Below are 17,583 nucleotides of genomic sequence, written 5' to 3' on the forward strand. Positions count from 1 at the left end.
AAGAGTGAAATAATAATCATAAACCATGTCAGTATTTATAGAGTGAAAATGATTTATATCGATTGTTACACAATTTACAAAACCCAACAACTTTGCAATTCTTCCCCTAAAAGATTTACTTATTTATTTTATATAGGTTTATGTATTTGGTCAAAACAGAGACAGCCATTTCCAGAGCATGCTTGATCTAAGAAAAAAAAAAAAAAGAGTAATATATAACGTTATCATTTTAGTGTGCATTGTGCATTTATCAAAGTGTTGAAAAATATTATTTGAGTCTATTTAGAATTTAGAATCAAAATTCATTTTTGCAAGAAATAAAAATTGCCAGTGGGGGGGAAAAAAAGGGACAACAAATGTATTTGTATCATTGCCAGATGTTTTTTTTATGCATAGGCCTAAATTTATTTAAAGGGGTCATATGATGCTATTTTAAAGATCATTATTTTGTGTATTTGGTGTAACAGAATATGTTGACATGCTTTAATGTTCAAAAAACTCATTATTTTTCAAAACAAATTTTTTTTTAATAGAAATGGAAATATAATTCGCAACCTAAAATATGAAAGGAGGTGAGAATAAGTGACTGGAGAAATGAGGCTGAAAATGAGGGGTTGAAAAATAAGAGGCCTTTAAAATGTAAGTCAAAGGGGAAAGTCGTTTCAGCGGTGGAGCAACTAATTACTAATTTATATTTTATATTTATTCATATTATTTAACATTTGTACATTTTTAAGAAGAAAAAAATATATTATGGCTAACTACTTAAAGCAACTGTATGTAGTTTTGTGCATTTTTGCGACTGTAGCGCCCCCTACAGTTAAGTGTGTGGAATTCACAGTCGTAAATATACAACTCTCATAATTATAATGGATCGCTGGGCACGTGCACGATGCTGCCGTAAAGCAATCCGCCATTTTCTCGGAATTTCGTATGGGCTCACTAAACTTACAAAACTCCCAAAACAGACGTTTGAAGGGGACTGTGAGAAGTTAAAAGAAACCATTCGCTTTATTAGAAGTCAGTGTAGGCCTACCATCAGAAGATTTTGAAACGGAGATTTCAAGGTAAAAAAAAAAATTAATAAAAAAATCTTACATACATTTGCTTTAATAACGTTTTCTTTTCAAGACATTAAATCTATGAATTTGACCTTTTTCCATTATGATATGAGTAGTTATATCACCCTGACATTTCTGACAGCAACAAACAGAAACATGAATATTAATACTAAAGTCAATAACATGCTTATCACAGAAATTGTGTATTCAGGTGAATGTATGTATGAAGTGCGTTTTTAATGTATTTTTTTAATAGATCAATAGATCCGGATGCAAGTTTTGCACTACTTGTACCTTGAATGTCCTGGGTACAGCAGTCAATCAGACAGAAAGACAGACGGACAGAGACAGAGAGACATGAAGGCGCATCATTAATTTCTCTCCCCCTCAGTGAGTGATCATACTGCAGTGGGAGCCAGTGAGTAAGAAAGACAGACCATGTGAGCCCAGAGAACGAACTGTTCCTCTGCGGAATGTGTGTGTGTGTGTGTGTGTGTGTGTGTGTGTGTGTGTGTGTGTACAGTCAGTGACTGCTGGTGGGTGGAGGGGTAAGGGGAAAGATTAAAAAGAGAGAGAGAGAGAATATCATATTTTCTTTTCCTCTCTCTCTTTCTCTATCTGCTTTTGGTTTTCACCAGCTGGGATGCTAAATGGCAGCCTGCGGTCAATTGATGTGAGGCTGGAAATCATTTGACAAACATTTCATTCAGTTTTGTGGCACAGCGGCTTTAGAGCATCAATGCTACTGAGTTTAAAACAGAAACGGGGCATATAAACTGCAAATATAAAAGAAAAGAAGGTGTGTGTGGGAGACAGAGAGAGGCAGTGAGATAAGAGTGGGTGAAGCCGTGTGGTTGTGCTGGGTGATCAGGACTCGAGCGTCACGAGCGTCACGAGTTCAGACTGTGAGTGGGTGTCTCTGTGGGTGCCGTCGTGGTGTGAATCTCCTCTGTCCCTCACGTACTCCACCATGGCAAGGGGGTGGCACCGGGTGGCACTGGCGCGAACTCAATGCCCATCCAGGAAACGATACTGCTAATGTGGGTCTGATCCTGATCCCATTCTTACCCACTTTTATCCACTTCCTATCTGGTTTAAGAAATCTAAAACGATGTAATGCAAGCAAGACTGGCATAAATTTGCATAGCAAATTAGCTTACTCTAGATAATTCAGCCTATTAAAGGTGTAGGTCACCCAAAATTAAAATGTACTTACCCTCAGGCCATCCAAGATGTAGATGAGTTTGTTTCTTCACTGGAACAGATTTGGAGAAAAGACATTACAATACATTAATTGATGGACTGGAGTGGTGTGGTGTGGATTACTGATGTTTTTATCAGCTGTTTGGACTCTCATTCTGACGGCACCCATTCACTGCAGACTGTGCAGAGGATCCATTGGTGAGCAAGTGATGTAATGCTAAATTTCTCCAAATCTGTTGCAATGAAGAAACAAACTCATTTACATTTTGGATGGCCTGAGAAAATGTTTAGCAAATTTTCGTTTTTGGGTGAACGATTTCTTTAAGCAGAAAACTCTTTTATATTATGATGATATAGTCTGTTCTGCAGACAACAAAATCAATAACAAAATTGCCAAAACCTTTTTATACTACATCCAGATGCAGTTTACTAAATATTTCTATTTCATAGCACTGAAATAAAGAAGAATATAAAGTTGTGTTCTGAGAATTTGGAAACTTAAAAAAACAAACAAACAGTCAAGACACATGAAAAAATCATCAGTTTATAATGTACATTACTGTGTTGTTATTGATAATTGAAATAAAACTAATATATATATATATATATATATAAATATATAAAAATATATTTTTTATAAAAAATATATATAAAAAATCATTAGTTTATAATGTACATTACTGTGTTGTTATTGATAATTGAAATAAAGCTAATATATATATATATATATATATATATATATATATTAACTTACCAAGTTAAAGTGCTTACTAAGTAGAATTAAAACTTAAATAAAAATAAACGAAAGCTAATTAGAAATATTTAAAAAATCACAAAAGCACATACAAATATTAATGAAATTATTAAAATAAAGATGAAATACAAAAATACAAGCTAATTTATAATATTAATAAATAGTACAACAGTATATAATCAATATTAAAATAACACTGGTGGATTAGACTTTATGCCTAATTATATGCAAGTAACCCTAAGCCAAACCCTAATCCTAACCATATAGTAAGTAAATGTAGCTAATTAATATTACTCAGTACTTAAATGTATAATTAAACAGTAACAAGGACACCTTAAAATAAAGTGTAACCGTAAGTAAATAAATAAATGCCTGAAGAAAGAAAATTGTGTAAAATAAGACTTCTTTTCATAGAATATATCCTGAATTATTTTTTAACTAATATATATATATATATATATATAAATATATAAAAATATATTTTTTATAAAAAATATATATAAAAAATCATTAGTTTATAATGTACATTACTGTGTTGTTATTGATAATTGAAATAAAACTAATATATATATATATATATATATAAATATATAAAAATATAGATGCATAATTACTGTACATGCACGTAACCCTAATCATATAGCAAGTAAATGTAGCTAATTAATATTACTCAGTACTTAAATGTATAATTAAACAGTAACAAGGACACCTTAAAATAAAGTGTAACCGTAAGTAAATAAATAAATGCCTGAAGAAAGAAAATTGTGTAAAATAAGACTTCTTTTCATAGAATATATCCTGAATTATTTTTTCTTGTACCAACCAAATTGACCAAAAGGAACCATTATCATTCTATCAACAGAAAGCATTTTGTCTCTTTGTAGGGCTGAGCTTAAGCCTTCCTGGATGAGACACAGTGAGCAGGGAACATCTTTCTCTGCAGACACATAGATCACAGACACACCTCAACTAGCATCTAGCATCTAGCAATCTGAACAGGCCCGTGTACCGTATATAAGCCGACTGAACAGGTTTAAGGGAGCACAAAGTTCCTGAAACCAAATAACACTTCAAACTTCTGGATCAAAGCAGACTTCGATGCAAAGTTCTTTCATTTAAGGTGCTGTTAATTATTTTTCATTGCCTTAACATTCATTGCCTATTGCCTACTGGAAGTTAGCAAGGCGGAGAAAACCTGATGCACGCTGTCCTTCTACGATTGTTGTACAAACTCAAAAAGCTCAACTACCTATAGCTAAAATGGTACCATTTTGGTAAGGATTTACCATTTCCGAGCAAGAAAGTCTCAAGTAAATTTCTCTGTTTAAATCTTTCATTTTTTTTCTATTAGTATTAGTCTTTGGTCTATTTAAAATTGCCTAGACTGATTTGAATATTTTGTCTATTAAAACTGCAGCTTTGTTGAAGATCTAAAGGTAAAAGCATTGCTAAAACAGCAGTGAACCATTTTCCATGCTGTTACAGTCAGTCCTCTTGTTTTAATTTAAATGCTCAACGATCTTGGCAGAAAATAAGCATGCATATTTATTAGAAGCTTCATTTCCTCTTTTTGGTCTCATTATGTCAGAGCCAAAACAGACACCGCTGTTACCAACATGAAAGTAAAGATGATAATTAGCGTTTCTGATAAGGGCTTTTGTTGGAAAATTGCTTCCATACAAGTGGCAACACAGATCACAGGGTGTGTCTCCATCTTGGGGCTCCTCCGGTCTCTGCCAAAAGAGCAAAGCTGTTGATGGTTTCAATTGCAACCATAAATCTGGCAGACACACAAAAAAGAAAAGACAGTTCTTGTTCTCTTTCTTTGCAGTGTCTCACTGTCTCTTTCAGAAAAAGGACCCTCCCACCAGTGAGTATTTTGGTTGTTTCCTTTCTTTGCTCAACTACAGTACATCGCCTCCACAGGGTGGGCTGGTTCACCTGTACAAAGACCTTTATGTTCTTATGTTCTTTATGGACTGATCCTGATCCCATTCTTACCCACTTTTACCCACTTCCTATCTGGTTTAAGAAATCTAAAACGATGTAATGCAAGCAAGACTTGCATAAATTTACATAGCAAATTAGCTTTTCTAATATTTTATGTTTGATTGGCTACACAGACAACTAGTGTGCAAAATAGGATGTGAAAAGGATAAAGAAAGATACTTATAAAAATGCTATGGCATCATCTAACAGGGCTAATGGGGTCATGCCAACCTGCTAACCCTTGTACTACAAGAAAAGAAAAAAAACACAACAAGAAATTGCTTGGGAACATGGTTAGGAAAAAAAAGGTTTACATGAAAGAGATATATTAGCTTTTAGCATACTAACAGGGTTAATGTAGCCATGCTAACCTGATAACCCTTGACTACTTGATATAACTAAATCGCCTAAAGAAAAAAATACAATAAAATGCTTGGGAACATTGGGAACATCCACAAAAATACAGGTTTGCATGAAGATATACTTTAGCTTTTAGCTAATGCAGCCATGCTAACCTGATAGACCTTGACCCTGTGCTGTAAATATCATACAGAAAAGAAAAACACAAGAAAATGCTTGAGGACATGGTTAGAACAAAAACGCAGGTTTGCATGGAAGAGATACTTTACATTTTAGCATGTTAACTGGGCTAATGTAGCTATGCTAACCTGATAAACCTTGGTCCCTTGCTGTAAACAGCCTACAGAAAACATGAAAGTGCTTGGGAAAATGGTTAGGACTTTAAAAAAACAGGTTTACATGGAATAGATATTTTAGCTTTTACTACACTAACTGGGCTAATGTAGCTATGCTAACATGGTAAACCATGACCCCAGCCAACAGAAACAAAAAATGTCAAGAAAATGCTTGTGAAAATGGTTAGAACTAAAAAAAAAAAAAAACAGGTTTACATGGAATAGATAAGCTATGCTAACATATTAAACCATGATCCCTTGCTGTAAATATTCAACCAAAACAAACAAAAAACAATAAAATGCTACTGAAAAGGCTTAGGACAAAATACAGATTTACATAGAAAAGCCTGGAAACATGGCCCACTGTCATTTTAACACCTGTTTAAGACAGTTTGTCATTATATACCTGTTGTTTTTATTGTTTATTAGTATTTCTTAAAAGCAAGCTATTCAAGGCTGCATGTTACGTGAAATTACCACAGGCAAGCATATTATACTCTGCTTCACATAATGCCTGAGAACCCACGGTAAAGAATGGCGTAATGCTTTAATAGCGTGAAATTTGTTTGTGGTATCAACAGTCGGTAGAGTCAAGACTGTAAAGTGTGGACTGCGTACAATGGTACACTATTGCTGTCTTGTGCTGTTATATACTGTAAGGCACAATAAAGAATTGGCTGCAATGTCACAAGACCTCTAGTCCTAGAAACACATGACAGCATGCCATGCCCCAGCTGAGCACAGTACACTTTCTCCTTCTTCCTTTCCACCAATGCAGGAAAGACATGGATCACAAATATCATGCAGCAAAGAACTGCGTGACCTTATACTGTCTCTCTCTCCCGTTTTATTTTTCTTCTCACATTTTTCGCATTCTTTTGAGAAACTGTAAGCCGTAAAACAGAAAGTCGGATTATTGATGAGAGACTTCTGAGAAAAAAAATGTGGGCAGGGTGATGTTTTGAAGAGAGCTGTGCACAAACGCAAACTAGGTCATGGGAGAGCCGTACAGGGGCCGTTCTGCTGATTGATAGATGGCAGTGTGTCTTTACATCTCCGTGCGTGCTGCTTTGAACGGAGATGAGATCACGTGCCTTCTTGAAAAGAAAAACATCTTTCCCCTTCTACTTACCCCTTGAGAGGTCAGGGCCCTACACGTATGTCAGTAGTATTTTGGTTTTCATGTTCAGAACATAGTACTAGAAAAGGGCTCAGATGTTTCTCCAGAGAAAAAGATCTAAGTAATCGCACACATGTGTCTTTGCGAGTTTCAGAAGAGATAACATCTCACATTATGCTTGGATTTGCCAAGTTTCCAATCAAGCGCCTTCAATCAAACATCAGAGATTTGAATATGAGCTCAAATACCTCTCAAATAAAATGTTTGCATGCATGTTTTTTACGTACAAATACGGTACAAGTTCCAACAAATGATAATCAAACAGAAGCAGTGCTACACTATTATATGACTTGGTGAATTCTGACAGCAATCCCATGAATTGTAATGATTGTCATGAAAGGCAAACATTAAAATCACTGAACAAAAAATCAAAAGGTTAAGTTTTCAAGTTTTCATCTCCAACAAATGACAGACCGGAAGTTTTCCATTCACAATGGAAGTACGTGGAGTTCCGATCATATGCATAAGTATACATTTCAGATCTGCTTTAGACTTTGGATGCGTTGAAATGTTACTTTTTGTGGCTAGACCATATAAGGCCACCAGACCAGCTGTGATTCTAATCCAAACTTCTGTGCAATTAGGGGTGAAATGAGACAATCATAAGTGAATGTTGGAGATAGTGTAAATGCGGCTTTAGGGTGTATGATAGCAGTCCGTGTTGGTGTTGTATATTAGTGCTTCTGTATGATTATAAGGTAAAATAAGGGCACAGAATCACACTTTTGAGACTTCCATATGCCTGCCCACCCTAAGACCACCATGCCTAAATAAATCATAAATTAGATCACTATTTTTACTACATTTAAATAAGTATACTATTTAATACTGTTAAGAAGCCCCTACCCCAGTCTCTTTGAAATCCACTGATAAAACTATGGTGAACAGGTTGCTAAGACATTTTACATCTTTATGACAGCTGGAACATGGTTAAATTCTTGGGAAAGTGCCCTAGTTTCTGCATCAGCAGAATTATATCTTCCATACCATGTGCCCTCAGTAAAATGTGTGGGTGTGTCTGTGATCGTTTTGCAAAAACAGTATCCTGTTTCACGACAGTCGTAAAAAAACATCTCACACATGATGCAAATGACATTTATCCATAACAGATAAGCCATCGTCGTGTTTTGCAATTCAAGATATTTCGCAGTCTCAAAGGGAGAGGGGCTTAAAATATGCATGACTAAAATTTTAAGGGTGACCCAAATCATAAGAGTTATTTACCTCCCGTTCTTTAAAGTGACCTGATTTGCGTTTTAAGTCTCTGGCCTCTAAAATCTTTTGTATATAGTATGCGAAGAATGTCAGCCTTAAGTGAACATGCAACAATGAGAGTTCATTGTCAGGGCGAGACTTTTCTGGCAGATGTTAAACAGGTGATCGGTGGGGCAGCTGTTTGGTGCTGTGTTTCATGCTAATGCCATGGTCCACGACTGACAGCAACTACTGCAGGGATATAAAAGCCGGACACCGCTAGACGTGCAGTTTTATACTAGATTCTATTCCAGTTTTGCGGACTCAATCATATGAGAAGTCAGACAGTCTAATGTGGGTGTTGTATACTGTAGACTGAAACAGCAGCCGAGGGCGCTGCTCAAATTACAGAACGTTGAGGAAAAACACACACGCAGACACGCAAGTATGCTAGCACACAGGCACACACCTTTCTTCCGCAGGAACAATTAAAAGAACCACACAGACACCGTATTTAACAATAAACTAATCTTATTTTGTCTCTTTTTCTCCTGCTATTTACATTGGTACCTAATGTGCAAATTAATAATTTAAAGTAGTGTAAAACTCTCAAATTAATACAAAATCATATTTTACAATTCTAAGACGGTGAGAGTCCATGAGCTTGTCGAATATAAAGGAGGGAGAGGAAAAGCAGGAAGATGGGAAGCGAAAGACACACATGATTGTGGAGGTGTAGAAACGTGGGAAGAGAACGAAGCAGTGGACCTCCTTGGCCAGGAAAGACAAAACACTTACAGAGACACGAAGTTGGTTACCTGGACACCGCCACACAACAAAACACAAGCGCTGCTCTTACAGAAATCTTGTCTATGAAGTAGAAAAGCACTTGGTTGGGCCTTTGCTTAGCAGAGGCACACAAAGTGGCTAACATGCTAGTCATGCTAGTTGACTTGATTGGCGCAGTTATCTGTAACATCCTGATTTTCTAGCACACAATGAGAACTAGCGCTTCGAGCGTGTATGTTTGTTAGCCAGTTAGTAGCAGTTAGTTGACTGTGATGGTTTTTGCACTGCTGTGATCAACATCGGCTTAATGTAATTTTACCTTTAGAGATTTGGTCTGGAGAACATGTCCTAACCAGTCGTGATACAATCTGACAAAGAATAAATTAATCAGAGATTTTGTCCAAACTAAATACGACCATGTCAAGCAACACATGAAAATTTTGTCTATCGCTTGGTTTCAGTTGCTTCACCCACAGTGCAATCTCATAGGTCTATTTAACATAAAACATATTCTGATCTGATTGGCTGTGAATTTGTTGTCACCAAATTTTCGTTTTCAATGTACACATGAAAATTTCAGCTACTAACATTCCACATTGCACCTAGTTAGGACATTTTACACTGCTATGTAATCTATGAGAGTCAAAAACCTAAAACGCTTTCAAGAGGTAGATTTGTACCTTTAAATATCCAATTTTACATTTATAGATTTAGATGTTTCTATGTATATTGTAATCACAATTGTGTGGTTAAGACTTATATTCCTGAGGACAAATGAAATGGAGGCGAAGGACCATTTTGGCACATGAGAGGCTAGCATGGCAGTGTTAGCATGAGTGCTACGGAATGTTGATGAGCAGTTGCCAATTGCTTGTAGCCAAGCTGTGCCATCAGTGAAGGTATAAAACAGTTGACAAATACACCGTTTCATAAGCTTTCCACCTTTAGTCCACTGCTGAAGCATATAAGGGTTTGCATTTCATATATATCCTCAGGTAAGGTGGTTCTTGTAATTTAGCATTCGCTAGCATTACTGTGTTATATTGCAAATACAGAAAGCAATGAATGGAAGTCAAATGCTTACTGTGTCGGATGTCAAGTTCAAGTAGCACACAATAGTGAGGTTTCATTTGATATCATGATGGAATGCAAACCCTCCTATGTAGAGGCTTTATGTTACAATATACTGCAGCGTTGTGTGTATGTGTGTGTATATATATATATACCACAAGATCAATCCAAAAGCACACTCTGATATGCCACATATTAAATATTTTCCACGATAATAATCCCTGTACAGCAGACCTATTATAATCTTATCTATATCCCGTAGAATCATATGGGGAAAAGTAGAATATGGCTGACGTCATGAATGCATAGATAAAAGGGGGAGGGGTGACAGTTGTTACCAAACTTATTGCTTTCAAAAAAGTCAGAGTGCTGAACAGTGCATCTCCCTCCCTTTGTAATTATTTGCAATGCACAGCAAATCAATGTTATTTAATATTAAGATTCCAAAGAGCTATGCTGTGAAGTATTGCATAATAATGATCTCTAAACAGAGTTTTCCCTTCCATGATTTGGGAAGCTCCATTAGAGAGTGACATATGCTTTTACATCTCTTTCTGCAGGTACAAGGAGTTTTACAATACAGACTGAGCAAAATGCACAGACGAGAGCTTTTACTCTAGAACAAGTAAAAGATTGAATTAAATCGGACATAGGACAAACAATAACACAATCTCTGGCCAAAGCTGTAAACTGATTCTGGTTGCACTTCCTGTCATTGTAAAGCAGTGTTCGTTCGCTATTGAGAGTAAAGTAACAAGAATACAAGGAGGCCGATCTTAAATATAGTAGGAAAATGTTATGCCAGTTCTTTGTATCGCTTGCAAAGTGCAAAAAGGTGGTGGTGTTGCTGTTCTTTTCCACACACATTGGGGGTGGTTATATATGTGTGCGCATTTGCAGGGCTATCCAGGTCGGTGCACCTTCACCTCTCGTTCCCTGCGTTTCAGCTCCTCTCTATAACAGTATGAGCAAAAGTTCTCTGTCTCGGGTCGGCCATAGAAGGTGCAGTTCTCCCTCCTGCAACGTTTCTGCTGAAAACAGTACATTGGGCAAACACCACTCTGCCCTTTGGTTTTGTCCTGCCCCAGCCAGGCATGGGGCGCCGGGTCCTCATCTGCAAACTCCAGACAGTCCCGGATGTCGCCAGTGTTGAAGCCGTTGGTATAAGTGTGGGACTTATGTTCCCCAGGCATGTTGTATGGGAGGGTGTCTATGGCATTAATCGTATGGATACCAGACATGCGGGCTGGGCTGTAGCTCTGAGAGGACAGTGAGCGGTTTTGCTGGGGGTAGGTAGCACAAGTTTTAAGAGTGCCGACCATTGGCTTGTAAGACTCATCTTTGTAGCTGGATGACTGCACATTGACATCCCTCAGATGGATGACACTGTGCCTCTGGATAGGTGGTGTATGGCTATAGTGAGCTGAAACAGGGACTGGTCCAGGTCTCTTAGCACCGTTACTAGGGGAGGAGAAAGGGACAGGGGACATGGAGGATCCTGGGATGGAAGCTGGGATGGGTATTGGGATAGGGGAAGCAGCAAGCTTTGGGCTTCCCCTTACTTGGATCTTCACAGCCTGGGAAGGATTATGGCTAGGTTGCAACACCGGTGAGCAACTCTCAGGTGGAGAGCTATCTGAACGCTCCCTTTGGAAAACACTCTCCTGTTCGGGCTTCTTTAGTGCCACCCCATTGGTCTGAGGCTTCTTCTCAGCCTCAGCCTTTCTCTTCTGTTCCTGCTCAGCACTGAAGCGTTCTTGGGCACTGCTTAGGTAGAAGCTGATCATCTCTTCATGGAACTGGTGTCGGTGGCTGGTGAGCAGCAACCCAGCGAAGATGAATTTGCGCTCGCCCTGCATGGCTGCCCGAAGTATGTTCAGGCTGAGTTTGACATCTGTGCTGTACTTCCAGTTGTCCAGTGTCCGATCACCCGAGTTTTTGCCTGATCCTAGCGGTCTCTCAACAGGTGAGCTACCAGAAGCACGGTCTGTAGGAGAGGGACTGGTTGCCTTTTCTGAGGAGGATGTGCTGGCTGACTGGCCTGACTCCTCTTTGCTCCCTTTTCGTGTTTTCGAGTCCTTTTTCTTGGATTTCTGCTCTCCGTTCTCTACCGTTCGACCATTTGTTGAAGTAGACTTGCTGATCTTGCCATGAACAAGTCCTCCAAGGCCACCCATATTCTTCTTAAGTTTGATACCCAGAGTCTTGCTGAAGCTGCCCAGTTTGTTGGCCACTGAGTCTGCCCTTGTTTTGTCTTTGTCCTTTCGCTGCGTGTCCTTGTCCTTCTCCTTACTCGACTTGCCGTTATTGATGTTGGAGTTACTGCAAACAGACTCCCGGTCCGAGTCCATGGATTCTGCCAGAGACTGTACATCCTCACCTGCAGAGGCAGTGGGCGACTCGGGCTGAGCCAAGGGAGCCTGTAATAGATAGATCAGCCATTAGGACTCAAAACTGTAGTCACTTTTAGCAGCAAGTACTGCTGTCAAAATTTTTAGAAAAGCTGGAAACAACCATGTTCCTGGAGGGCTACCATCCTTAAATCAATTATACCTGAACCAGTTATTTAAGGTTTTCAGTAGGGATGCACTGATACCACTTTTTCCAGTACTCGCCCGATACAATACTTTTATTTTTGGTACTTGCCGATACCGAGTACCGATACCGGTATTTTTATTGCATTTGTACATTTTTTAAATATTGGGTAAAGAAACCAAAAGAGTATGTATAATGTTAGTTGGTTAACTTAATTTATCTTTCCAATGATGTCTGTGAGAAAGGTATATTCACTCGAACAAGCTCGGCATCTGCGCCGCCGCGCGCTTAATCCACTCAGCGTGCTTTATTTATCAGCTCGCGCACATCAGCTATACAGGCGTTAATACTGAATGTTTAACATTATATTCATTGCATACATATACTTCATAGTAGACATCCTTAACTCCTTTCTGCTGGCTGTTGTTCTGTTGTTGGTGTTTCTTTGTTTGAATATGGCGCTTATCACATGCTGTGTGGTATCGGGGCATTTTAACGAGTACGAGTACGAGTACAGGAGACCAGTATCGGGCCCGATACCGATACCAGTATTGGTATCGGTGCATCCCTAGTTTTCAGGATTACTTGAAAACATAGCAAGGTGTGTTGGAGCAGAGTTGGAACTTATGTCTGCAAGAAGGTAGCCTTCAGGAGCAGGGTTTGCAAACCCTGTCAACCAATAAATGGACGACCACTTACCCTTGTTTCAGAAGGAATTCGAATCCATGTTACATTCATGTAGTTGTGCAGAAGGTTTAATTTAGCTTCCAGTGATAGAATAAGACTAGAGAGAGAGGAGAACATAGTTACACATCTCTTCTAAAACCTAATTTGTAGCTCAAAAGGTTTATCAGCTCAAATGAGGCATTGAATATTCTTGTCATCTCTTACGTGCCAATGAGGGAATGGAAGAAATTACAAACCATTTGAGGCATGCAACTAGGAACTCAATCAGTGCATAAATCTAGTCACCAGGGAATGACAGCTTGTATTTATCAGTCCATTATGGAGCCAATGGACTGGGGGCCAAATGATTACAGTTACTTCAGCACAGATGTTTTTTTTGGTTTCTGTTCTTCCTTCTGTAAGTCATGGCTGGGGCGGTGCTGCCGCAATTTATTTATATGCTTTAATTGGCTGACTTCTGCAAAGTTACTCAGATTTGAAAACATCCTGTACAAGTCATTTTACCATAAGACTAAATGCAAGAATATGCAAGTGATAAAAGCCTGGAACATATACAGGCTTTAATGACTGAATGAGTCTTTAAGATGTGTCAATCAAGAGCCGATCAACCTCTGTGAGGATAATATGCCCTGGTGCCATGTGCTGGGACCTTCTGGACAGATTTAGTCCAACTTAATCCCTCATATGGTAGAGATAACATATAGATAGAGGCCTTCATTTGGCCTCAATTGACATTTGTCTTAATTACCCCTCATTTAGGCTAGAACCTGCTCATAAGTTATTAAATTTCTCTAAGATTGCTGTAGGGGTGGATGGAGGATGGAGGATGAGAGAGAAAAAGAGGGGTCTTACTTTGCCAGCTTAGCATTGTCGTTGTCATCCCTCCCCCACTCCCAGTCCTTCCCAGGGTCCACCGCGAAGTGCAGCGCTAGCAGCTTGTGCTCAGAGTCGGTCAGTGGGATGACGGCTGGAAGGGAAGGACAAAAAGATGAGATGAAAGATTTTGATGTAACATTCAAAACAAGGTTGCAACCAGTTTCCAAACAGATTGAAGCAAACAGTGGACCTAGATTTTGACTGGATACTAGGACTAGGGAAGAGGTGTACTTGTTTAGATTACACTGCTTAGCTACTGTACTTTTAAAGGAATAGTTCACCCAAAAATTTAAGGTTCTGTCATTATGATTGATGTTACTTATCTGTGCCATAGCCATCATATCTGATTTAGCAGGTGAAGTTTATCAGTGCATAATGGCCTAAATTTATGGACTGTTCTTCACACAAAGTGAATGATGTCAGATTTTTCATTTTTAGGGTAAACTTTTCCCCAAAAACCTGCTACAGTGGTTTGTTTCTTTCAAAGAGTCTTCAGTTACTCCTTCACTACAAGATATGACAAAACTGCAAAAATGTAAGAGAAACAAAAATCATATTTCCATGATTCCATCACCCATTTGACATTAAAAAACATTTCAACATTAATCAAGGGGTATGTTAACCGCAAGTTAACAGGCCTGGGTGCGGCACTGTTTCCTAAAAAGAAAATATCACGGCCTTCCATTCATTCTAACTACTTCCCTTTTTCCCCCTTTTCCATCACCGTATTTGTCATTGTACCTGACTAGTCTTTTTAAACCACAGGCACCAGACAGAATGGAAGGGAAAAGAGAGAGTGAGTTGAAAGAAGAGAGAAAGAAAGAGATTCAGTTCTCGTGACTGTTGGAAAATACAGCATGTTTGAACAGAGGACGTTCCAACCCCTTCTGTCACAACCATACACTCACAAACACACACACACTGACAGAACAAACTGTCTCCTCTCCTCATGAACGGCCTGCCATTTGCCAGGTGACTGCTGGGTAGAACTCATGGTGTACCAATGATGAACATACTGCTCCTCGATGACTCATTTAAATGACACTATGCAGAGTAGGAGTGAGAGACATCGGGTCACAGTAATGAATAAATGTGTGTGTGAAAGAAAGAAAAGGTCAAGGAGAAAGTGTTTGTAGTAGGGCTGATAAAAAGTAGAAAAAAATCAAATCGTGATATGGATGTGAAAGATTATTATACCACAAAATTTACATTAAAGATTTATGTTCAAGATACACATTTTTAACAGATGCAAGTTATTATACAAATCTACTAATATGACACAATCACAAAAAAGGAGATTACACCAGATATATGGATTGAGGAACATTTTAAAACCTATTATTAAAAAATAGCAGTTCAAATCACAATATGACAAAATAATCACTTTTTTTTTTTGATTATGCAACCCTAGTTTGTAGAGAAGTGTACCATCTAGCCATTTTCCACAGTAAGACATGAGCATGCTTGAAGCACACTTCTTCCCTGTTGAATTTTCAATCAACACACGACTTTGCCTCCCACCCACGTCTTTTAATTCACAATCCTGGCAACAAGAAACGCCAAAAATGTCCAGCTGGTCTACTGAACATTCATACAATCCAAAATCTCAGTCCACCCTCTAAGAATTTCCAACTTTTACTCACTTCAAGCACATTTTGTCTTGAATATGTACCTTTCATTCACTTTCTGTAAGTTTTCTCAAAAAACAAAGGAATTATTATCCACCATGGAATTACAATCTCATATCATTACTGTATCATAGTACCAGCACAGTACTGTTTTGTGACGGTTTGGGGAGGATGACAAAAAAAACACAATTGTCAATGGCCACTTTTTTTGTATTCAATTCCTCTAATGGAGTTTGGTGAGTCAAACCAAAGAGGACAGAGATGAATCATCACATTGCAAACTTTGATTTGAAGAAAAGAAAAAAAAAAACTGAGGTACAAAAAGGCAAAATGAAAGATTTAGGTGTAACCTTCAGAAGCAGAACGCATTTACTGAAAACCAGGTTGTAACCACTTTCAAATTATATTAAAGCAAACAGATGGCTACATAAGACAAATTTAGGCTTGGTACTAATGCTGTTTTCACACCTGGCTCATTTGGCACATATGTTTTGGAACCTGGCACATTTTCTTTCTTAGTTTGATTGGTTTAGGTATATATGAACATGCCAATCGCACCAAAACAATCATGCAAAATCGTCTGGACAAGGTGGTCTTGTCTTGGAACTATGGAGTGATTCTGACTTTTAAATTATGTAATTTACAATACTCCACTGGAGTGAGAGGTCGCTGCTAAGCTGTTATGATGTGCTTCTTGCTGATTGGAGGATCAAAGTCTCTCCTCACGATTATGGGTAGTGTAGTTCTACAACAGGAATTTGGCAATTAAAGAAACATTTTTGGAGATAAAGCCAAGATAACACTGACTAAAAGAAGAATATATCATTGCTTCGCAATCTCAAATCTCATATACAACTATGTTTCTTTAAAAGGAATGTTGTTCCAAGACCAACAAAAGATGTTGATCCAAAAAAACATCTAAGTTGCCAAAATCATTTACCCCAACCATGACATTCTTTTCACTGTTATTGAAACACATAAACTTCTGCCGCATTTGAGGCTATGAGGTTTCTTCCAGCATTTTGTGGGTCAAATTCTTGGGGAGTCACACCAGGACAAGAAAGAGCATCCAAAGTCCAAACTGAAAGAAATGTAGGTGGGATTCCCAAAGCAGAGCACACACTGTTCAGAATAACACACAAAATCGTACACGTGGGCATGCATTCATACATAGACCTAACCAACAAGTACCCCATTGTGTTCCCCATCGCACACACAGATACAGTTTCCCACCAGAGCGGGGTCAGACGGTGAACACTGGAGCTATGTGGGGTTGTGTCCCGACTCCTACACTGCAGCTGTCCTCCCTTCTCTGGTCCGGCATACACACTCACACGCTTCAGCTCGCACTGTTTTTACCATTTGGGCCGGTTTCAGGTCCAAACACCGCCACTGCCAGTTCTACCCTTAGGGACTGGAGCATAATGTATTTTGTATCCCTTCTGGCAGTCGTGTAGACCTGTCCTTGATTGACCCGCCTCAACCGCATATGTTCAAAACTGTGACGTCAAGGCCACTCTCTCTGAAGGAACGAGGGGCATTGATTCCTCAAGTATCTGTTGGTATTCAGTACCCCTACATTGCCTGTCTGTTGTTATAACCAAAATACTTTGATTGGATAAACAAGTGAGTGATAATGGACGAGTAATCATGAGATGACGAGACTGCAAATAAGGTCTTTCGCTGAGCGCTGCGGTGATAATACAAACAGAAGTTGTTGACAGACAACATTGGTCATGGAGTCTGACATGCTACATTACAAGCGCATTACATGCAGAGTTTATTCCGTTGGCACGAGGGGGAGGTTGATGTATGCCGAGTGGGTCTGGCTGCATGACATGGCACCGCCTCAGTAAAGTTAGGCAATGAGCGGGAATATCTGTCATGTGAGGCATGTGTGATATAATCCTTTTGAGAGTGA

At 38.6% G+C, this 17,583-nt stretch overlaps 1 protein-coding gene across 1 annotated transcript in view; it reads right to left on the reverse strand.

The window, feature by feature from the left end:
* Positions 1–8,566: 8,566 nt before the first annotated feature.
* The window catches only part of LOC107659507 (OTU domain-containing protein 7A-like), an 89,423-nt gene continuing 80,406 nt past the window's right edge, over positions 8,567–17,583 (reverse strand). The window contains exons 11-13 of the mRNA XM_016448474.1: positions 14,011–14,125; positions 13,171–13,255; positions 8,567–12,356 (exon numbers count right to left, since the gene is read on the reverse strand). Of these exons, the coding sequence (XP_016303960.1) occupies positions 10,839–12,356; positions 13,171–13,255; positions 14,011–14,125 (1,718 nt within the window). The 3' untranslated portion in view covers positions 8,567–10,838. The remainder of the gene's footprint in view (positions 12,357–13,170; positions 13,256–14,010; positions 14,126–17,583) is intronic.

Source organism: Sinocyclocheilus anshuiensis, unplaced genomic scaffold (assembly GCF_001515605.1).
Source record: "Sinocyclocheilus anshuiensis isolate Anshui unplaced genomic scaffold, SAMN03320099.WGS_v1.1 scaffold387, whole genome shotgun sequence".
NCBI lineage: Eukaryota > Metazoa > Chordata > Actinopteri > Cypriniformes > Cyprinidae > Sinocyclocheilus > Sinocyclocheilus anshuiensis.